At 37.2% G+C, this 23,801-nt stretch overlaps 2 protein-coding genes and 2 long non-coding RNA genes across 4 annotated transcripts in view; 1 reads left to right on the forward strand and 3 right to left on the reverse strand.

Annotated features, from left to right (window-relative positions):
• The window catches only part of npffr1l3 (neuropeptide FF receptor 1 like 3), a 10,729-nt gene extending 4,299 nt beyond the window's left edge, over positions 1-6,430 (reverse strand). The window contains exons 1-3 of the mRNA XM_016243561.1: positions 6,394-6,430; positions 4,592-4,949; positions 2,125-2,224 (exon numbers count right to left, since the gene is read on the reverse strand). Coding sequence (XP_016099047.1) covers positions 2,125-2,224; positions 4,592-4,934 — 443 coding nt within the window. The 5' untranslated portion in view covers positions 4,935-4,949; positions 6,394-6,430. The remainder of the gene's footprint in view (positions 1-2,124; positions 2,225-4,591; positions 4,950-6,393) is intronic.
• The window catches only part of LOC107559660 (uncharacterized), an 18,613-nt gene extending 11,137 nt beyond the window's left edge, over positions 1-7,476 (forward strand). The window contains exon 3 of the long non-coding RNA XR_001605652.1: positions 7,467-7,476. This is a non-coding gene — a long non-coding RNA (uncharacterized lncRNA). The remainder of the gene's footprint in view (positions 1-7,466) is intronic.
• The window catches only part of LOC107559661 (uncharacterized), a 23,462-nt gene extending 11,645 nt beyond the window's left edge, over positions 1-11,817 (reverse strand). Inside the window, exons 1-2 of the long non-coding RNA XR_001605653.1 lie at positions 11,807-11,817; positions 10,737-10,744 (exon numbers count right to left, since the gene is read on the reverse strand). This is a non-coding gene — a long non-coding RNA (uncharacterized lncRNA). The remainder of the gene's footprint in view (positions 1-10,736; positions 10,745-11,806) is intronic.
• A 6,194-nt stretch (positions 11,818-18,011) lies between these two features.
• The window catches only part of LOC107559662 (armadillo repeat protein deleted in velo-cardio-facial syndrome-like), a 54,334-nt gene continuing 48,544 nt past the window's right edge, over positions 18,012-23,801 (reverse strand). Inside the window, exons 15-18 of the mRNA XM_016243562.1 lie at positions 23,175-23,286; positions 22,979-23,066; positions 19,218-19,294; positions 18,012-18,154 (exon numbers count right to left, since the gene is read on the reverse strand). Of these exons, the coding sequence (XP_016099048.1) occupies positions 18,062-18,154; positions 19,218-19,294; positions 22,979-23,066; positions 23,175-23,286 (370 nt within the window). The 3' untranslated portion in view covers positions 18,012-18,061. The remainder of the gene's footprint in view (positions 18,155-19,217; positions 19,295-22,978; positions 23,067-23,174; positions 23,287-23,801) is intronic.

Consider the following 23,801-nt stretch of genomic DNA (forward strand, 5'->3'; position numbering starts at 1 on the left):
GAGTGGTACAATGGTCTTAATCTTACAAAAGTAGACTAAAAGATAAAACAGATCCTAAGAGTTAAGAGATACTTTGATTACTGTAGAGGGTCATTCCATGCAAATTATCTTCTGTTCCCATTAAGGTGTAGACCACCCAGGTCTGGGACCTGGGTTAAATTTAAATTCCAATTGTTGGTACATGCCTCCACTTGGGGGATGTTTTTATCTTGGTTTTGTATTTAAAGGATTGCAGCAAAAGGATCAGCGCGATTCTGTAGCCAGAGAGCCCGTAGTATGGAGTGTCTCCACACACTTCACACTATGTATTTTTCTAAAAGGTCAGGTATGCATCTTACTCTTAGATTTGTCTATGAGAATTTGATGTCTTGTATTGATTTGATATCGTTGAATTGGCTGTGGAGATAATTGGCATAATACATATTTACCTGACTGATAATAAATTGTTACATTTGACTTATTCTGACTTACTCTGAAATTATTTCCTCAAGTTAAGTGAAGGCGTATGTCTCCGCAAATCTGCGTCCAGGGTTAAGTGCACATTAGATCTCAGGTTTAGATGACGCATGGGGCGCATCAGGTGAGATTATAGGTTTCTGACTAACCGCTTGACCTTAGTTTAAGTTGTACTCAGTTACGATAACCATGTGTATGATTTCAGCTTTAATTAAGTTGTACGTGGTTATATTAACTATCGGGGGCGAGACTAAGGGTCTAGAAGAACTGCTGATTAATGTTTGGGCATTACATGGGTAACTCTAGGGGGCTAAACAGACCTACTATTTAAAACATATTAAATAGTATTAGCCACAAACCGCTGAATAAGGATCAAACTGACGAGTTTTGTGATCGTGGGGCTCACGCATGGCGGCTGCCGTGAAATACCCTAAGCGACATAGATTCCTAATGAACGAGTAAAATACAAAGTAAAGAGTTAACTAGAGTAATTGAATGTCAGAATAATCAGAGACGACAAACAACCAATCTCCCTTTCAACCTAAATTCGAGGTCGTGACAAAATGGAGTCAGATTTGAGTTAAATCTAAATTGAATAACTCTGCGTGCTGAAAAGACCGAACACGCAAGAGACCTTCATCCGCCACTGGATACCTTCATTGGGCCAAGTGCGTGGACCTTACATCATAATACAGTACAACAGGTTTAATAACTTCTTCTATAACAAAAATAACTGAACATTTAAACAGCCTACAATAAAGCAATAATAAAAATTTTAAGTGCAAAAGAATTATAAAGACCACTTTACAAAAAGACCTCATTAGTTAAGCTTAGTTAATGCATTAACATTCACAATCAGCAATAGCTACGCTTGCTACAGAAGTTATTAATCTTTGTTAAAAAATACAACTAGCTCATTAAATAACACAGTTGCAACTTTTGATTTTAACAACGTGTATTGGCGATATTTATGGTGTTATTAAGATTAATGAATGTTTAGAAGATGTTTTCATTGGCAGTTTATGTTAACTAATGAATTAACTAATGTTAACTAATGAAGCCCTAATGTAAAGTGTCGCCGAACAACAATCAAACAATATCTAGCACGTGTTGTAGTCCAGAATAAAATGTAAAAAAAAGTTTGAAAATAAATAGCCTGTTAACACAAATCTGAATGGCTATTTAAATAATTTAAATATGTTTTAGAAAGTAGCTCAGCTGCTTTGATCACAGAGGTTTCCGGGGTAACGGCTGCATTTCTGCTGTTCAGCGCCATCTGCTGTCAGAGAGTGAATGTGCGCTTTCATCCAGAGCGCACATTCAATTAATTTGGAATAAATAATTATTCTCTGTATTTTGAAGTGCCCACGATAACAACATCGTGCATATTCATTACCGTGATATATCGCATTACCGAATACCGGCACATGCTCACCTTTTACAGTTCTCGTCTAGTGTTTTCAGCACATAACAGAAACAGCATCATGTAAGAGCCGTCATAATGACCAGCGTTTCGTGAGCTCTAACAATGTGCTAATTAGTGCTTCCAGCGGAGCTGCACACTTCAGATATGAGCCACGACTGACACAATACCACTGCTCTACTGTTTCCTTCACAAACATGTGTTTGTTCAATGCTTATTTCATTTTCGAAATGATAAACACTTACCTGTCCACAGCAATGGCAACCAATGTGAAAACGGAGGCACAGACAGACGTTCCTTGCACCAGACCACTCAGTTTGCATATCGTGTTGCTGAAAGGCCAACCTGACAATGACAGAAACATGATCACACTAAATCTAGAAATTCAGTTTACTAAACTAGAGAAAGTTTGATGACAAATTTTGATGTTGGCTCGACAAAGCCTTGTCTGAATGCTTGAAATGACTTTAAAAACTTAAAGGGTTAGTTCACCCAAAAATGAAAATTCGGTCATTAATTACTCACCCGCATGTCGTTCCAAACCCGTAAGTCCTCTGTTCATCTTCGGAACACAAATTAAGATATTTCTGATTAAATCTGAGAGCTCTCCATAGACAGCAACACAACTGCAATGTTCCCAGGTTCAGAAACATAGCAAGGACATCGGTAAAATAGTCCATGCGACATCAGCAGTTCAACCGTAATTTTACGAAGCTATGAGAATACTTTTTGTGTGCAAAAAAAACAATAATATCCACTGTATCCCCTGAATGTAATCAACGTAATCAGCATTGTTTACGTTTAGCATGCGTGCGGTAACGCTCTGGGGTACTCTCCAAAATGGCAGAAGACGGTAACAAATAATACTACTGATGAAAAAGTAGTATTTTTGTTTTGCGCTACAACATGGGATTAATCAATGCACGGTGATGAACTTTATCATAGTTTATAGTTATATGGAAACGAAAGTGGTTAACATTCAACCGCTTCTTTTTCATCAGTAGTATTATTTGTGATTTGAATTTTGTGAACGGGAGTTCCTCTTTTGCTGTGTTATAAGCCGGGCTTCGGATGCTTTCGCGCTTGAATTCGCGATCTTGTCACGTTTTACAAGAAAAGATAATTGTCTGTTTTGCTTGCATGCATCTACACACCTTTCACTTTTTAAGACTAAAACAAAAGATGGATTCATTGTTATTCTTAATTAAAAAGCACAACAGCTATAAAACGGTAAGATACAATGATTTATAAAACGTTTATTAACAAGAACGAATAAGATGTGGCATGGCACACACCACATGCTGTATTATATACCGACTAATAAATTACAGAACGTGTAGCAAACACTGAGGAATCAAATAAATAAAAGAGAGCCTCCATAGCATGACGTGAGGTAAACAGCAAAGGCAACAAGCTTTTCAAAATGAAAACAAAAAGAAAAGTAAAACTAAACTTGCTGTCGGTGATGGTGCTTGCATGTTTTTGTCCCACAAGGATACCAACATGTTCACCTTCTCTGGTTTAAGAAGCGGCCTTTTACTTTCATTTAAACATCCATCGTTTCGTCAATATTCGCGTCATTTTTGCTACGCGCAGCTTCGCGCTCCTGACGCGGCGAGTATAAACCAGGCTCTACACTCGAGGCGGTTTCGTTATGCTTTCAGTTTCGTTTGCCGTTTCTCATATGCTACAGAAATGCTGCGCTTATGAGCTGAACAACACGGTGGTCGCACAACATTTAGTCGCACAGGCAGAAAAAATATCAGAAATATCTTAATTTGTGTTCTGAAGATGAAGGTCTTACGGGTTTGGAACGACATGAGGGTGAGTAATTAATGACAGAATTTTCATTTTTGGGTGAACTAACCCTTTAAATCCTGATTTATAATCACAACATCGTCTGATAAAATCAACATACATCTACACTAAAGAGCGGCTATGCGGTGGTTTTGGCTATATTTATACTTTTTTGCCTCATGCAGCGCACAGCCTGCTTCTGAGTAACAAACTATGTGTATATTAACAGATGAGGGGAAGTTGTGGCCTAATAGTTAGAGAATTGGACTCGTAACCCAAAGGTTGCGGGTTCGAGTCTCGTACCGGCAGGGATTGTAGGTGGGGGGAGTGAATGTACAGCGCTCTCTCCCACCTTCAATACCATGACTGAGGTGCCCTTGAGCAAGGCACCGAACCCCCAACTGCTCCCCAGGTGCCGCAGCATAAATGGCTGCCCACTGCTCCGGGTGTGTGTTCATGGTGTGTGTGTGTTCACTGCTGTGTGTGTGCACTTAGGATGGGTAAATGCAGAGCACTAATTCCAAGTATGGGTCACCATACTTGGCCACATGTCACGTCACTTTCTTTTTTTCACTTTCACTTTCATGAAATATGTTCATATTTATACGTCCAAACATTCAGAAAATGACACGTGGTTGCTAGGTTTGTCAGTATGTACCTTTTATGGGCAAAAAGTCGCTAAAAGGGTCTGAAAGTTGCTAAATATAGTGCTAAAGTCACTCGTTCGTGTGTGTGAGACATGGGAGCTGATGGCAGGGGGCGTTGGATATTTGTGGCGGTCAGTGAGGATACGGTGGCGGGCCATCACAAATAAATCAATGTACGGGAAACCCTGCTATACTTGGCAAACACCTAAGCAGCAACAGTGAGTTCTGCACAGGTAAATGTTACGTATCAAAAACTAGATTTCCACACCTGTGATGAGGTTGTCTACTAGCGTCGTGGGAATGCAGAAGATCCCGATTAGCAGGTCACTGACGGCCAGATTCAGGATGAAGATGTTGGTGACGGTTCTCATGTGCCGGTTCCTCAGGACTATCACACAGACCAGAGCGTTTCCCGTCAGGCACAGCAGGAAGATGAAGAGATACGCCAGCGTGAAGAGCGCGGCCGTCGGCAGAGAATGCTGGTAATAAGGAAACCGGACGATGCCCTGTACTGTGCTGGAGTTGGTGCTGTTGGTCTGGTTGGTGCAGGACACGAGATCTGAGATGATGTAGACGGAGCCGGCATCCCATAATCCCTCAGAGGCCTCCATCAATGCAAAGCAATGCTGGGAACAAACACACAAAAAATCTTTTTCTTCAGTTTTAGCTCTAATACTTTTGAAAGCCCGATTCTGCTAATTAATAAAAAACTTTTTTGTAGCTCACAATTTGGGCTATGTTTCTCGCAGTTATGAAAAAAACACATCAGAGTTGTAAGTTATACATTCAGAGTTTTTTTTTTTTTTCTTGCAATTCTGAGATTACATCGCCGCAATTTCTGCCCCTGAATAAAAATAAATAAATAAATAATAATAAATTTTAAAAAACGCAATTTCTGTTCCTGAGTAAAAAAATTAATTAAAAAAATACAATAAAAAAAAACACGCAATTTCTGCCACTGAATAAAAAAATTCATAAAAAAAAAATACAATAAATAAAATTAAAAAACGCAATTTCTGCCACTGAATAAAAATAAATAAATTAAAAAACACAATTTCTGGCCCTGAATAAATACAATTTTTAAAAAAAAATGCAATTTATGCCCCTGAATAATAATTCTATATATATATATATATATATATAAAGCCTGTTTCCACCACGGGATAAAAAAATAAAAAGGTAAATAAACAAAAGGTAATTGTGACTTTTTATCATAATTTGGAGTTTTTTTTTTTTTTTTGCAATTTCTTTGCAAACCCCCAAAGAGGGGGTTTTTTAACAGGATTGAGAGAAAAACTAAATTTAATTATGAGAAAAAACTCACAACTGCAAGAAAAAAAGTCAACTCAACTGAGAGGAAAAAAACTGCCCTTTACATTTTGTATTATTATCCCATTGTGTAAACAAGCTTCCATAAATACTGCTGACATTTAGCAACAAAACACATTGAAATAAAACACATTTAAAACAGAAAAATCCTGTTAAAAGCATCTGAACCCTGTTGACAGAGCAGCTTGCAACATCTTTCATACTGTGGTTTGCTGAAGTGATCATTTAAAGTTAAAAAGCTATTATTGAGGAATCGGATTGAGGTGAAATATATAAGAAACACACAGGTCTAGAGTTCAGAAACTAAGAGCTTTTTAATCAAAAGTCCAATTACACAAATGCTTGTTTTCTCAATCATATAATCAAAACAGTCTTACATTAGAGTGGATTTTCATGCCATCCAAACTAAAATGACAATATCACAAACTCAGATTTACTGACAGGTTGTGTTTTATTTTTCTCATTCTTTAAATTACATTATTATTATTACTGGGACAAGATAAAACGTGTTTATTTGTCATTATACAAATATCTTTATATTTATGTATTTAACTACCTAGTTATCTGGGATAAAACAATATTTTTCAATACTACATTTTTCTCCTTTGCCATTTCAGAATTGCTTTACTGTTAAATTTGCTATTAAAAAAAAATGTGACAACATGCCCCGGATCATTCAACGTCTCAAATAGTTCATAACATTTGTGTTTCATCGGTTAATGAGAGTCACAAATATCTTACCTTACTGTCCTTCCGCTAGAAGGGTGAAATAAATGCAGAGGTTGAATAAAACAAGTGTAAAAACAGCTCAGTTATGATCGAGTCCGTCTGTGATCAACTCTGCACTGATTCCAGCTGCGCTCGCCCCACTGATGTTCGATTCACGAACCGGTTGATTCATTTGAACCGACTCGTTTATGAATCACTTGACTATTATGCAAAACTGTGAGGCGAGACACATGTTTGGAGCTGTTAACGGAGTAATATTCAGAATTGAATATTTTAAATATGTTTCTATACATTAAATATATTTATTTATAATATAAATTATGTGAATATAAATATAGACATGTAAATATTTTCAAAATATATACTGTATATACATAGTAAATATACACAGAACACACACATATATTATTCAAACAAAAACTTGTATTGTAACTGGTAAGAGGACATTTCTGATCGCTGACCTGAACAAATCGAATCATTTAAATGAACCACTCAAATGAACCGACTCCCTGAAATGAATCACGTTCGCAAGTCACTCACGACCGCTTGTTCTTTAACGTGCTGCAATTAATCTAGTGTAGCTAATGATGATTAGGCTATACCTGCTGATTAATAATCACTGCCACAGAAATGACTCTAAACACTTACATTAAGTAAGGCGTTTAATATGAATGCTAAGAACCAATATAGCTCGTATTCAATTTGTCAAGCTATAATTGACTCACACATATTCATAATTAGGTAGACATACAGTACTAGAGTTACATTAGCCTACTGTGTGGGAGACTCATTTCTCAGTGTAATGCATTAACTAAACACTGAAATCTAAGAAAGGATGATTTTCTTACATCACAGAGCTGGACATTAATTAATGCATGATTTTTTGAAGGTGGCAAGTGAAAGATAATTTTACATGGCTGATTTGTGCACGATTTAACGAAAATTGTTCTTTGTCGCATTAGTCGCGCATGTCTGAGCAACACACGCGGTGATTCGTTACTAAATGATTCAGTGTATCGAACGAATCAATGATTCAGTAACCCAACTATAAAGACAGGCACTTGGTTCGTTCTTGAAAGAATCAGCCGTCTGAACGAATCATTTGAATGAATGACTCAACGACTCACTCAATAAGACGGTCACTTGCTGCCGGTTTACTTTTATATTTAAAAGTATTTCATATTTGTATATTTAAAAAAAAAAAAACTTAAAACTAAATCATAACATTATTTATGCAGCTGTAATTTTGCAGCCTATAAATGCATTCATGGCATGCTCCATGTGAGCTTTATAAAAATGCATCTAAATGCCACTTCAGCTGCTTTTGTTGATTCTGATTTCATTTGATTGGTAACAGTCCTATAGTGTCTCATTATATTAACTGTAATAATTAGTAAAATGTAACTATTTGATATGAAAAATGATGCATAAATTTAACAAGGTTAGTAAAAAGAATGCCTTTTTATAAGCAAAAATGACCTGGAAACCAATTTAAGTCAATTTTAGTGTGCATTCGTGAACTTTAATCATATAAAAAATGATTTCCCAGCAACAAAACTATGGCCGGTGAAAATGCTGAGTGGCAAGTAATTTAGGAAAACCAAGAATAGCATGCATATATGCCAGCTTTTTTATTTATTTATGTATTTTAGCATTTCGGGGTTGTTTTGCATTAAAAAAAATTATGCTAGAGGTGAGATATGAACATCAAAAATAATTGTACATGCTGTTTTCTTCCATCAGTAGAGCATTTCAAGTAAGATTCTGTGTTCTGTGCCTCATCATGCATCATGCTGTCATGTTTATTCAAAAAATTCAGCAGTATACAGTGTTTAACATATTCATAACTGCAAGAGCTAGTGCTGTGCCATTAAACAATAAGAAAATGTTCTTGTAAACTGTTTGGGTTGCTGCCAGTTTTAAAGACTTTATTCTTCTTATCTCTCAACAAATGTTCAGCTTTTATTCCCCAGCTGTGCTCGCTGACATTTCGATGCAGGTTCAGCTCGGATCCCGAAAGGGTTTAAAAACAGCAGGAGAGATGTTTGCACACAGAGCTCAAATTTGACACCGGTCTGTTAATCTCAGCAAGAAAGCAAGAGATATGAGCATTTTAAATCAACATTTAGACTAATATTTCCCACCTCCCATATGTTCCTTTTTAATATCAGCTCTTGATAATGTAATACTTTTAAAATATTATTCTCTCCTGTTGAAACTCTCAAGTATACTTTTAACGCTCCTGCAATGACATTATAATAAATACAGAGACATTTCATTTCTAATGCTGATTTAATTATATAACCTGAAAACGAAAAATGTGGATGAGTTTGTTTCTTCATCAGGTTTGGAGAAATGCAGCATTGCATCAGTGTCTCACTGCAAGTGAATGGGTGCCGTCAGAATGAGAGCTGATAAAAACATCACAATAATCCACAGCACTCCAGTCCATCAGTGAACATCTGGAGAAGACAAAAGCTGAAACTAATCCAGCATTAAGACGCTTTTAACTAAAATACATAGAGTTCATAATCCATAATAAGGCTTCCTCCAGTGTAAAAGTGTTCTGGTGTGAATCAGGAGAGAAATCTGCACAGATCAAGCAGCGTTTAAACAGCTCTAAACACATATGTGGCTGGATTCTGATGTGAGAGACAACAGCAGATGCACTTTTTCACTGGAGGAAGAGTTATTATGCACTCTATTTATTTTAGTTAAAAGCGTCTTAATTTTGGATTAGTTTCAGCTTTTGTCTTCTCCAGATGTTCACTGATGGACTGGAGTGCTGTGGATTATTGTGATGTTTTTATCAGCTCTCATTCTGACGGCACCCATTCACTTGCAGTGAGACACTGATGCAATGCTACATTTCCCCAAATCTGGTGAAGACACAAACTCATCTACATCTCGGATGGTCTGAGGGTGAGGACGTTTTCAGCTGATTTTCATGCCTTTTATAAACTATTTGCTCACCTACACCAAAACTAGTTGATTAGCTGTCTGTGTCTCAGTCTCAGGTGCAAAAGTCCAAAAACGAGATTGTTAGACCAGCTCACACTCTGTCTCTTCTTCTTCTTTTAAATAACCTGTTGCTTCAAACTCCTTTCACAAATAAAGATCAGATCTAAACACAGGGCTGCAGACGTGCATCTGCACACAGAGCGTGAGAAACCCTTCTGAAGTTGAGCCAAGCAGTTTTGAGAAGAAGCACGGCACTATAATTGATCGTGAGGCGGTTTGCTGAGGTTAAATTGACAGTTTAATGAAGCTCAGAAAGTCTCACGCAGGCGTCAGAAATACCGTCCACATTCCCAGCGGCTTTAACAGAAGCCCTCCGAACAAACACAGGCCACTAAGGTTGTTTGTGAGCTAAAATAGCCTTTCCTCTTCCAGTGAAACGATGCACTAGGTGCAATCATTACAAACTGTTTGTCGGCTCTATTTAAACTCTTAATATCCACCTAACCCACAATTCTCTGCAAATAAATCACAAATAGTTCGAAGTGGCTCATGCATCTGTTAAGTCATTATTCCTCGTTGTGGAAATAATCACCATTTTTTAGCCGCTCGAGTTACTTGGCAACCAAAATGTGCTTCACTTGATAAACATCAAACAAATCAGCATCCCAGTGTTTGTCCAAATGCGTCAACATGTATTTTCACTCGTAAGAGGATGCAGAAACTATCGTGTGATGACTAGGCTGGAAAACAGAGATCGTTTCTGCAGTGCATCATGGATAATTCACGAAGAAGAAACTGCTCAGTGTCCTGAAACCCTGATTAACAGCTTCACTTCATTTGCTTGGTCTCTAGTACTCCGTTTTTACTCAATGTTGCCATATTAAAATCTAAATTAATTATTAATTAGTTAACCAATTTATTATAGGTAAGATGCAGATGCATGAAAAACAAAGTAAAACACTTTAAAATAATTCACGATAGATAAAACAACCTTTGTTGTCTTGCAGTGAAGTAAACCAATATTTGTAACTTAATATATTATGTTGTGATATAATGTAATTTAATATAATTTATTTAAAGTATATATATATATATATATATATATATATATATATAAAGATTTTGTAATTCAAATATTTATTTAGATGATTAATATATGATATTAAAGTTAAACTGGTGCAACAAATGTGAATGATGCTCATATTTATTGTCACATCAGTGAAAATGTGTGACTGTGTAACACTGCCATCATGTGGTCATTCATTACAATTACATAAAAAATGTTTAAAAATTCATTCTCACAGATGTCAATGCTAAAAAAAAGTCAGTTCACAGTAGGACTAATATAAAACAATATCATATAAAGCATATCAATTTTGGTCCTTATATCCAACATTCAGTCCTTGTGATGCTTCTCGTCTTTATTTTAATTCACTGGATTCAGCAGCATCTGACAGCCTGAAGACTGTAGGAGGAACAGATTAGAAATAGACATGAACATCGTAATTTTGGAAAGGCAAAACATCTGCAGAAATGAGAAAATATTCAAAGAACACTTTCTTGTCCAGACTAAAGAACATGTACACAAGACACATATTCACATGCCCTTAAAGGAATAGTTACACTAAACATGAAAATGTATTGAAAACGTCAGATCATCTGAGATCAGGATGAGTTTGTTTCTTCGTCAGATCTGGAGAAATGTAGCATTGCATCAGTGTCTCACTGCAAGTGAATGGGTGCCGTCAGAATGAGAGCTGATAAAAACATCACAATAATCCACAGCACTCCAGTCCATCAGTTAACATCTGGAGAAGACAAAAGCTGAAACACATCCAGCATTAAGACGCTTTTAACTCAAATACGAGTCCATATGTTCTCAGAATGTTCTTTCAAAGTTATGAACAAACGTTCTTCTAGTAATGTAAATAGAATGTTTTTGTTGTTGTTGTTGTTTGCACAAAAGCATTATGCATCTTTCATGGAATGTTTTATTTCTGAAACATCTTGATTCAACGTTCATATGACGTTTTTGTTAAATGTTGCTACTTGTTTCAGAACGTTCAGAGAACATTCAAAAGTAGCGTTCCCATGATGTTTGCCAAATTACAAAATGGAACATTCCCTTCATGTTCACATGACCACAATAAAACGTTCTTGAAATATTTTAAACTGGGCATTTTTAATGTTCAGAGAACATTAATTTGAACTTAACTTAATAAGAATGTTAGTAAAATGTTTGGTGAGGCAACGGTTTAAAGTTAGAAACGTCTTAATGCTGGATGTGTTTCAGCTTTTGTCTTCTCCAGATGTTAACTGATGGACTGGAGTGCTGTGGATTATTGTGATGTTTTTATCAGCTCTCATTCTGACGGCACCCATTCACTTGCAGTGAGACACTGATGCAATGCTACATTTCTCCAAACCTGATGAAGAAACAAACTCATCCTGATCTTGCGTGAACTATTCCTTTAATAACGCAATGAATATAATATAGAATATCCTGACTTTAGTCATTGAAAGAATCAGTCATTAAAGTACCTCAGCTGTTGCTTTACTGTGATATGAAAGCGTCTCCCGCAGCTCCGTTCTTGAGGTTATCTTCAGCTGGTTTCTCAGGACATTCAGGCGTCACGTCAGCTCTTCGGCCTGTGTGTGTTGAATCGTCCGCCAGCGTAAAGCTGCACCAGGAGTCGTGTGTTGGATCCTGAGTCTCATACGGGAAGGTAAAAGAACACAGCGCTCTCTGCATCATAACGTTCTTCCATTTCACACTTGACTTCGGTCTGGGAGTGTCTGGTTTCTGAAGAGCGTCTGCGTTAGACTGTGTGCTTCTGATGGATGAAGGATTCTTGAACTGAACTGGCTCCTGTTTCATCTCAGTGGCATCTTCACAGTGTTTGAGTTCTTCTTGAAAGATCTTCAGCCGTGAAACCAAAGACGCTTCAGAGTCCGGTGTTGTTGTGTCAGGCTTTTCATGCAGACGTTGTTCAAGTTCATCTGCGTTCGTTTCAGTGTGAGCTGTTGATTCCTCATTGGTTTGGACGTCCGGTTTGAGATCAGATGAATCGTGGCCGTTAATGGTTCTGTGTGCAGGTGCAGAAGCTTCTTTGATTGCACTAGAATTAATATCAGGGAGATCGAACTCAGCCGACACGCTTGAAACATCAGCCAAAGAAAACGAAATCATTCTGTTGTGACTCTGTTTGTCTGTTTTCCCAGGTCGCTGTCTGTTAACTGGGTTAGCGGTCATCGGGCTGCTTTCTGAACTGCTGCTGTCCAGTTGTCGGCGCCACAAGCGGCGACTGGTTTTTCTCGGCGGCGCCCGGATCACTGGAGACGACAAATCTCGGAGATCATCCTGAATCTCAGAGGAGCCTGTGAGATCAGATCACATGTGATTCAGAAGTCGCCTTTCATCTTTACCGACGTTTGGGGTCAGTAAGATTTTTATTGAAAGAAATTCATATGCATTAAATTGATCAAAAGTGACATTTATGATGTGACAAAAAATGCTGGATTCATCTGTGAATCCTAAAAAATAAAATGCATCATGGTTTCCACAAAAATATTGTGCAATTTCCTGATTTCTGAAGATCATGTGACACTGAAGACTGGAGTAATGATGCTGAAAATACAGCTGCGCATCACAGAAATACATTACAGTTTAACAGAGATTCACATAGAACACAGCTATTTTACATTTTAAAAATATTTCACATTTTCACTATATTTTTGATCAGATAAATGCATTTTGAAATGCTTCTTTCAAAAACACTAAAACATCTTTCAGAAACCAAACTTTTGAACATTCATGTATGCTTATATTTCGGACATGTTTAGCCATATTTAGCCAGTTTTGTCTTTTAATAACAATAATATTTTTAACCAATTTAAAAGGGTGATATCTACAGATCATAAACTCGGCAAACATGGAAGATGAATTCTAAAATGATATTTATATGGTGTTTTGCCATATAAATAGATAAGATACTAACTATGTATAGGCCACTATGTTCACATTTATACAAATTTGCATCTGTACATAAGCCTTCTGATTACTCCACCTAAATGCATGCATTACTTGTTTTTATTTTTATTCCTACTTACTGAAAATTGATTTCTATTCTTGTCTTGTATATATATGCATGTACCCAGAGCTCCTGAAAGCCTCAACAAATTGCTTTTGTCTTTGTGCACACTTGGAGAGTTAATATATTCAATTAACATTCAAATGATATTCAAATTTGGTAAAGACTGACCTTTAACACGAGTGGGCGCCGCAGGTGATGCCTGACCCTGTAATGAAACGGTTAATTATGCAGGCTGACACATCCATGAGATGAGAATTAAAACATTCACCTTCTCCCTGAGACACGTTGTGTTTGCTCTCATAATTTTGGTGATGGAAATAATATGAGGTGGTAGAAAAACCTTCATTCCAGTACTTTAGCAAGAGAGTGCAAAGTTTATTGGGGAAACGCAATATTTTTGCAAGCGAACGCCGTTTCTTGTGGGAACACAAATGTTTTAGGATCGAATGTGAATGTTTTGCAAGAGAACGCAACTTTTTCAGGACAAAGTCAATTGTATTAAGAGCGGACGCAAATGTTTTGTGAGAGAACGCAACATTACTGCAAATGAGAGTTTTGCAAAGGAACACAACGTTTCTAGAGGGAATGCAATAGTTTTAGGAGTGGACACAAAAAGAAAATGCAAAGTGTCTCGGGGGAACACAATCGTTTTGTGTGGAAACGCAAATGTATTGTAAACTAAAGAGAAAAACGCTGCACAAAGTTTCTATGTGGAACGCAAACGTTTCACCAGAGAACACAAATTGTAAACTAAAGCAAAGTTTTTCTGGGCAATGCAAAAGTTTTGCAAATGAGTGCCAAGTTTCTCAGAATAACGCAGAAGTTTTGAGAGCAAAAGCAAAAGTTGTAATAAAATATTTCCTCCCATCTCATATTTATCCATCATCATCACGCCTCCTTAAGGGCTCTGTAGATACTAATGAAGGACATTCACTCATTTAGAAGTGAACGAGCAGCTGCAGCACAAAAGCAGTCATAAGTAGCACAGGTATATTTGTAGCAATAGCCAACAACGCAATAATAATCGACTTTATGCCAAAAATCATTAGGATATTAAGATCATGTTCCATGAAGATATTTAGTAAATGTCCTACTGTAAATATATCAAAACTTAATGTTTGATTAGTAATATGCATTGCTAAGAACTTCATTTGGACAACTTTAAAGATGATTTTCTCAATATTTAGATTTTTTTGCACCCTCAGATTCCAGATTTTCAAATAGTTGCATCTCAGCCAAATATTGTTCTATCCTAACAAACCATACATCAATGGAAAGCGCATTTATGACTGGTTTTGTGGTCCAGGGCATGTCACTGACCTCCAGCTTGTGCGGTTTCTCATCGTTCTGTCTGCGTCTCCTGTTGTTGGACAGCATCCGGTAGAGTTGTAACTGTTTCCTATATCGGCGGCTGCGGAGCATGTGGACCGGCCGCGTGCGGAGGCTGCGGTGGGACTTTAGGGAGGTGCTGGAGGGTGATGGAGAGGAGTCTGTCCCGGAGCTGCACAGCTGCAGGTCTCTGACGGAGCGAGTCATCGGCTTCGGACTATTCGAGTCTTCACACCGATTACGAAGCATTTGCACTCGCTTCAGCCGCTCTCGGAAGCTTCTGGGCTTCGGCTTCAAAGACCCCGTGAAGCTCAGTATGGGAATCGGCATCTTCCAGATGCGTATGGCTCTCCTGAGCAGTTTGTGAGAGCGGGTGTTTAAGTAGATGGCGGGATGGGCCGCACCGATGCTCTTGTTTCGGCGGCGGGTTTGTGGAGCAGACTCCTGCTCCGGTTCATTAGCAGCTGATGATTGAACATCAGAGGAGCTCATGGATGAGGATGAAGCTTCTGCAGCACCGGACAACATTGCTGGACAAAAAGAAACATCTCTTAACCTCGAATGCAATACTCATTCACATATCAATGACCTGTATACAAGTTACAAACAGTCCCTGTACCTGTCTTATTGAAGAATCATTGATATGTGTCCCTGATATGGGTCACAATTATACATTTCTCTTTTATGCCAAAAATCATTTTCATGGAAAATCATGTTCCATGAAGATATTTTGTACATTTCCTACCGTAAATATATCAAAACTTAATGTTTGATTAGTAATATGCATTGCTAAGAACTTCATTTGAACAACTTTAAAGATGATTTTCTCAATATTTAGATTTTTTTGCACCCTCAGAGTCCAGATTTTCAAATATTGTCCGATCCTAACAAACCATACATCAATGGAAAGCTTATTTATTCAGCTTTCAGCTGATGCATAAATCTCAATTTCAGAAAAAAATTACCCTTATGACTGGTTTTGTGCTCCAGGAACACATACAGGGCCGGAGTTTATGTGAGTTTCATGCCTTAGACCAGCCCACTTTTTTAAATCTATTATTCGCTCGCATATCTCCTACAACTGAGGTTCTTGTTTTTGTTTTGTTTTTTAAAAAGGTGCCACCGTCAGGGGAGTCAGAAGATAATTACATCATCATTAGGGTTGCCAATTAACTTCAGAAATGGAAAATAAGGGCTAACTGTGATTCTTTATCTTTTATTCTTTAAAATAAAGAAAATAAGGGACAGAATAATGGATGATCCAAATATTTGTACTGTACCATAATGTAGGCCTATATCAGCCTGCAGTTAAAAAGTTCTCAGAATAATCACTTTTGTTTTGCTTAACCCATTTATGTACAATTATTCAAAAAAATAAATTAATGTCACACAAAAAATGCAAGCATAAAACATTTTTGCTAAACTGATTTTGTAAAATCAAAACGCGCCTACGTTTACAAATAACAATAATTTTCGCAAGAAGAATGATCAACTATCAATTGAGAATTTGTTATTATTATGGTCTGGTGAAAATAATAATATGGGCTGCGAGAATATAATAAATAAAAAGACTAGGGCTGCTGAGAGTGCAGTTTTTATTTAAAATAAAAAAAAAAGTTTTAGTATTTTTTTGTCATTTTTATTAGTTTTTCATCTGTCTTTAAAGTTTTTATTATTATTTATTTTAATTATTTCAGTACTTAATCTAAATCTAGAAATATGCTTCCTTGGCAACTAATCAAAATCAAAATAATTGACTTTTTTATATTTTATTTCAGTTCATGCTCATTTTAATTTCAAGTATGTGTGTATTCATTCATTTAATGATTCGTTTGAACTATAATGACCCTGACCTGAATCTCCCCCAACAGTTAAGAAGTGTTTTAAATAAATGTTTATAAAAATTATTTGTAAGAAAAATTAATAAATACAAATAATAAATCGTCTGATGTCTAATGACTGTAGTAAAAGCAGAAACTATGACTACACACTCACACAATCTACTCATTATAGTGACAATACTGTCACTTAAAATACACTGAAACTGCTCTGAATGTACAGGATTGTTTCAAAGAGATTCGATCACAGATCATATAAAGTTAAAATGATATAAAGCAGGTTAGAAGTGAATATGAATGAACACTGAGTCTCACACACCTGTGGTGATTGTGGTTGTGTTCTTCTCCGTCTGTGATCGATGATTTTCACTCATCTCTGCTGATCAGCATCCGAAGATTCAGTGAGTCTGTAACCGATGCGATTTCAAAACACGCTTCAGACTCGTATCATTTGAATCGACTCTTTACTTTCGAATCGCTCAGAACGTTCGAATGCACACCAGACGAGCGAATCGTTCAGCTTGCGACATTAATTGATTTTTATTGCACTTGTTTTCTGTTAGATGCATGACGAAATAGATTTATCAAGAAGAGATGTTTATTTCTCAAGCCATTAAATCACTGATGTTATGAAAGTTGATCAGCATCCGAAGATTCAGTGAGTCTGTAACCGATGCGATTTCAAAACACGCTTCAGACTCGTATCATTTGAATCGACTCTTTACTTTCGAATCGCTCAGAACGTTCGAATGCACACCAGACGAGCGAATCGTTCAGCTTGCGACATTAGTTGATTTTTATTGCACTTGTTTTCTGTTAGATGCATGACGAAATAGATTTATCAAGAAGAGATGTTTATTTCTCAAGCCATTAAATCACTGATGTTATGAAAGAAAATGCGTTAAAATCTCTTATATAGTATTCTCTGATAGGCTATAATAAGTAGTTTCTGTAATGTTCTATTAATATTCCTTTTTTTTTTTTGAATGCATAAAACTTTAGATACAGAGCTGAAATTGTCTGTGTGATTGCATCACTATTATACAACTTAGAGACTCATCAACAAAAAATAAGCAATAGAAACAACACAAGATCTTAATATGATGTATAATGTGATCAATAAATGACTCGTCACATCATCATGATTCTTGAGTTTAACAGTGAAGATTGCCAAAGCTGCAAAGAGTCAAATTCCACTTTCAGACACGATTCCTCCAGCTCTCTTTGGATGTGGACATGAACAGGTATGATATGCTGTGATGAATTGTGCTGAAGGCTGATAATATCAGTCTAAATGTAGGTCTGAAAGTGGATCTCCAACCTGTAAAAATAAAGAGTTCAAGTCAATATTGGATGAAACTCTATATGTGTTTGATGATGCAAAGATATAACTAGTAACTATCCTTCATGGCTTCACTGACAGATGAAAAGAAGTTGAAGTGATGACCGTGAGCCGGATCAGACCCATGAGTCCAGCGGCTGCGGGGTTCGCTCCACTAAACCGACCGCTGGCCTGCTGGTCCTGATGAAATGCCTCTTATCATTCACACCCTGAAACACATTCAGCATCATGAAGCCATTAAAGCAGCTCTGTCCATTATGTTTGATCATTTTTGTTTGCATTTTTAAGTTCTTCAGAGAGTCATGCAGTACTATGCAGTACAATTTATCACCCAAACATAAACATCTTTTCACTCTCAGTCTATCCGAAATTAGGATGAGTTTGTATCTTCATCAGGTTTGGAGAAATGTAGCACTGCATCAGTGTCTCAGCAATGGATGCTCTGCAGTGAATGGGTGCCGTCAGAATGAGAGTCCAAACAGCTGATAAAAACATCACAATAATCCACAGCACTCCAGTCCATCAGTTAACATCTGGAGAAGACAAAAGCTGAAACTAATCCAGCATTAAGACGCTTTTAACTAAAATACCATTGAGTCCATAATAACTCTTCTCCAGTGAAAAAGTGCATCTGCTGTTGTCTCTCACATCAAAATCCAGCCACATATTTATTTAGAGCTGTTTAAACGCTGCTTGATCTGTGCAGATTTCTCTCCTGATTCACACCAGAACACTTTTACACTGGAGGAAGAGTTATTATGGATTATGAACTCTATGTATTTTAGTTAAAAGCGTCTTAATGCTGGATGTGTCTCAGCTTTTGTCTTCTCCAGATGTTAACTGATGGACTGGAGTGCTGTGGATTATTGTGATGTTTTTATCAGCTGTTTGGACTCTCATTCTGACGGCACCCATTCACTTGCAGTGAGACACTGATGCAATGCTACATTTCTACAAACCTGATGAAGACACAAACTCATCCTGATCTCAGATGATCTGAGGGTGAACACATTTGCAGCAAATGTACATTTTTTTATCAAATTCTTATTTCATTTCCTTGGCATTTGAGCAGTTGTATACAGTTTATATGATATCTGATATCTGTTATACGATGATCTCATTTATCATTTTAGGTTTCGGATTGTTATTTTAAAGCACTGTCGTCAACTTATGTTGCTTTTAACGATGCAATATGAATACATTTGACATGAATGAAGAGTTTAAAAGTTTCTGGAGAACAGAAATGACACCGGACACAACATGATCATTGACCTGAAAAGTTTCTCGTTCAATCATGTGACACGGAGCGTCTGCTGCTCGCTCTGTCTGATCAACAGTGCAGTATCCATCTGCAGCAGAAACAGCAACACATCATCGCATTAGTGCATTAAACACACACACACACACACACATCACGGCATTAGTGCATTAAACACAGACATTTCTGCTATTTCAGATTTTCAATACACTCCATTCTGTGTGATTTATAAGCGTTTTGAAAAGTGGGGACATGGGGTAATGTCCTGAAAAGTCACCTTCTCCTTGTAATACCTGTCATACCTTTGTCATTATACAAATATATCTCCTCATTTGTCACAAAAATGCGTACACACACACATCACTGCATTAGTGCATTAAACACACACACATCACTGCATTAGTGCATTAAACACACACATACATCACTGCATTAAACACAGACACATACACACACACATCACTGCATTAGTGCATTAAACACACACACACACACACACACACATCACTGCATTGGTGCATTAAACACACACACACATCACTGCATTAGTGCATTAAACATACACACATACACACAAACATCAATGCATTGGTGCATTAAACACACACACACACATCATTGCATTAGTACAAAATGCTTACACACGTTTTGAAACTATGGCTCAATTTCTTAAAACTCTAAACACAATACCACAAAACACACACACACACATCACTGCATTAGTGCATTAAACACACACACACACATCATTGCATTAGTACAAAATGCTTACACACTTTTTGAAACTATGGCTCAATTTCTTAAAACTCTACACACAATACCACAAAACACACACACACAACATGCAAAATGTTACACACGTCTTGCAAAAGTAAACACTTCTTTCAAAACTACTTTGACTCTTCTAAAAATTGTATTTTTGCGTAGTAACTCTACACACAAACATAAAATGATTAGCCACATACAGGCCAAACTACACACAGTACATGCATATGCACATATATTTTAAATGCTAACAAAACGAAATATATGGTCTTTACTCGTAGTCCTACCAAAATAACGGTTCCACCTATTCTAACCTTGGAAGGGAACTGTATTGAAAGAGTAAATAGTTATAAATACTTGGGCTTATGGCTTGATGAACGGTTGGGTTTTAATACTCCTATTGAAAATCTTCTAAAAAAGCTCAGACCTAAATTGGGTTTTCTTTTTCGTATTAAAAAGTGCTTTCCTTTTGAAGCAAAAAAAAAGAATTATCCAAAGTTGTTTCCTTTCAGTGTTGGACGATGGTGATGTGGTTTATACTGTATGCATGCAAACGTGTCCTTAAGGAAGTTGGATAGTATATATCATGCTGCAATATGATTTGTGACAAATACATCTTCACGTTCCCATCACTGTACTTTGTACAAAATAGTTGGTTGGTCATCCTTGTACCAAAGGAGAAAAATGCATATGTTATTATTTACTGCCAAGGCATTATTAGGTAAGCTGCCAACTTATATTTGTAATCTTTTATCATATTATACTTGTTAATATATCACTAGAAACTAAAAATTACAAATTACATTTGACTGTTCCTAGAGTGCGCTCTGAATTTGGCAAAACTGCCTTTTCCTCCTATGGTCCTAGGCTATGGAATGAAATGCAGAGTGTTATGATGTTAGAAACAATTCCATCTCTAAATATTTTTAGAAATCTTTTGGAGTTCTACCTGGAAGAAACTTGTGAATGTTTTATGTCATTTTTAATATGATGTTGGATGATATTTGATTTATTTATAATTTTTTGTTTTGTTTTATGTGCGTCTAATCTGTATGTGAAACTTTCTGTGCTGCCATTGTGGCCAGGACTCCCTGGTAGAAGAGATTTATATCTCAATGGGGTAATTCCTGGTAAAATAAAGGATAATAATAATAATATGTACACTGTATATGCAGTATGATGATTTTTACACAGTTATGCAACTGAACTGAATCAATACTGAACTGACTTGAGCTGTAGAATGACACTATTGACTTGTTAGAGCTGCTTTACAGCAGAATGTGAATTTGATACTATTGTGAAGCTGCTGTGAAACAATCTAAATTGTATAAAGCACTTCAGAAATAAAGTTGACTTTCTGGCTTGGCTTGTATGCATATTCAGGATAGATAAATAGATAGATAGATAGATAGATAGATAGATAGATAGATAGATAGATAGATAGATATAGAATGACACTATTGACTTGTTAGAGCTGCTTTACAGCAGAATGTGAATTTGATACTATTGTGAAGCTGCTGTGAAACAATCTAAATTGTATAAAGCACTTCAGAAATAAAGTTGACTTTCTGGCTTGGCTTGTATGCATATTCAGGATAGATAAATAGATAGATAGATAGATAGATAGATAGATAGATAGATAGATAGATAGATAGATAGATAGATAGATAGATAGATAGATAGATAGATAGATAGATAAAGCACTTTATACAATATAGATACAATGTACAGAAAACAGAAGAAGTTTTGATTACTAAGTGAACAAATGACGTATAAGTGTTTTCATGCATGATAGCTGTGTAGGTCATCAGTAAATCAGTGTGGCATTTAAATGGCAGTGTTTCCCAAATTAAACAAAAGAGCTGTTCGTTTTGAATAATATGTGTAATGCAGAGAACTGTGTTTAGAGTTTTGCAAAAAGTTTGTTTTACAATATCAAACTGAGTTTAAAGCATGTAATGTGCTTGTAGTTTTGCAGACTTGTCTAAAGATTAGGTATATGAGTGAATGGTTTCACTAAGTGGGCCTCAAGTACCACTGTTAGTGTCCAAGCAATTTTTAAAAACTGTAAATACACACACACACACACACACACACACCACTGCATTAGTGTATTAAATACATGCGCACATACACACACACACACACACACACACACACAAGCTTAATTCTAACACTAAAGCTTGCATAACAAAGAAGGCACAGCACTTCTGTCATTCTCATGAATGCTGGAGCCTCATAAATATGCTGCATTCAAGCAGCAGGAATCCGTGACCTTGGTTCTTCTCCATTAAGGGCAGTGTGATGTCATCGTTCCTTTGCTTGGCGTTCCTCTGTTTTTTGGGCAGGCCAGAGACAGCTGGCTAAAACACATGATCGATATTCATCATCAGCACAGTGCTCTCTGAAATTAATTTCATAAGTATGGCTGTGAAACACACATCGATCCACCCGTCTTTAACTGCTGTTACCTTGAAGTGTGTTTTGTTCCAGCCGGCCTTACACAGCGTGTGTCGCAGATCCTTATAGGCCCAAACCGTCTGCAGGAGGTGTGACGCGGCTTTGGTCTCGCGCACCGATTGGCTGACAAGTTCACAGATCAACAAGACAGAAAACATCCTGATCAGACCAAAACTACAGCTTTACATCTACTGTTTAGGGTTGTTTCTATGGGAGTAGATTTGTAGATTTTAACATGTTGCTATAGCATAGGGTGTTCTGGGTGGTTGCTATAGGGTTGCTAAGGTGTTCTGAGTGGATGAGCATATCACACACACACACACACACACACACACACACACACACACACACACATCACTGCATTAGTGCATAACACACACACACACACACACACACACACATCACTGCATTAGTGCATTAAACCCACGCACACGCATTTAATTCGAACACTCTAAAGCTTGCATAACAAAGAAGGCACAGCGCTTCTGTCATTCTCATCAATGCAAGAGACTCATAAATATGCTGCATTCAAGCGGCAGGAATCAGTGACCTTGGTTCTTCTCCATTAAGGGCAGTGTGATGTCATCGTTCCTTTGCTTGGCGTTCCTCTGTTTTTTGGGCAGGCCAGAGACAGCTGGCTAAAACACATGATCGATATTCATCATCAGCACAGTGCTCTCTGAAATTAATTTCATAAGTATGGCTGTGAAACACACATCGATCCACCCGTCTTTAACTGCTGTTACCTTGAAGTGTGTTTTGTTCCAGCCGGCCTTACACAGCGTGTGTCGCAGATCCTTATAGGCCCAAACCGTCTGCAGGAGGTGTGACGCGGCTTTGGTCTCGCGCACCGATTGGCTGACAAGTTCACAGATCAACAAGACAGAAAACATCCTGATCAGACCAAAACTACAGCTTTACATCTACTGTTTAGGGTTGTTTCTATGGGAGTAGATTTGTAGATTTTAACATGTTGCTATAGCATAGGGTGTTCTGGGTGGTTGCTATAGGGTTGCTAAGGTGTTCTGAGTGGATTTTACCACATCACTATGGCATAGGGTGTTTTGGGTGGTTGCTAAGGTGTTCTGAGTGGATTTAATCACATCGCTATGGCATAGGGTGTTTTGGGTGGTTGCTAAGGTGTTCTGAGTGGGTTTTACCACATTGCTATAGCATAGGGTATTTTGGGTGGTTGCTATGGGGTTGCTAAGGTGTTCTGAGTGGATTTTACCACGTTGCTATAGCATAGGGTATTTTGGGTGGTTGCTATGGGGTTGCTAAGGTGTTGAGAGTTAATTTTACCACGTTGCTATGGCATAGGGCATTTTGGGTGGTTGCTAAGGTGTTCTGAGTGGGTTTTACCACATTGCTAT

This window comes from Sinocyclocheilus grahami, unplaced genomic scaffold, assembly GCF_001515645.1.
Source record: "Sinocyclocheilus grahami isolate Dianchi unplaced genomic scaffold, SAMN03320097.WGS_v1.1 scaffold694.1, whole genome shotgun sequence".
NCBI lineage: Eukaryota > Metazoa > Chordata > Actinopteri > Cypriniformes > Cyprinidae > Sinocyclocheilus > Sinocyclocheilus grahami.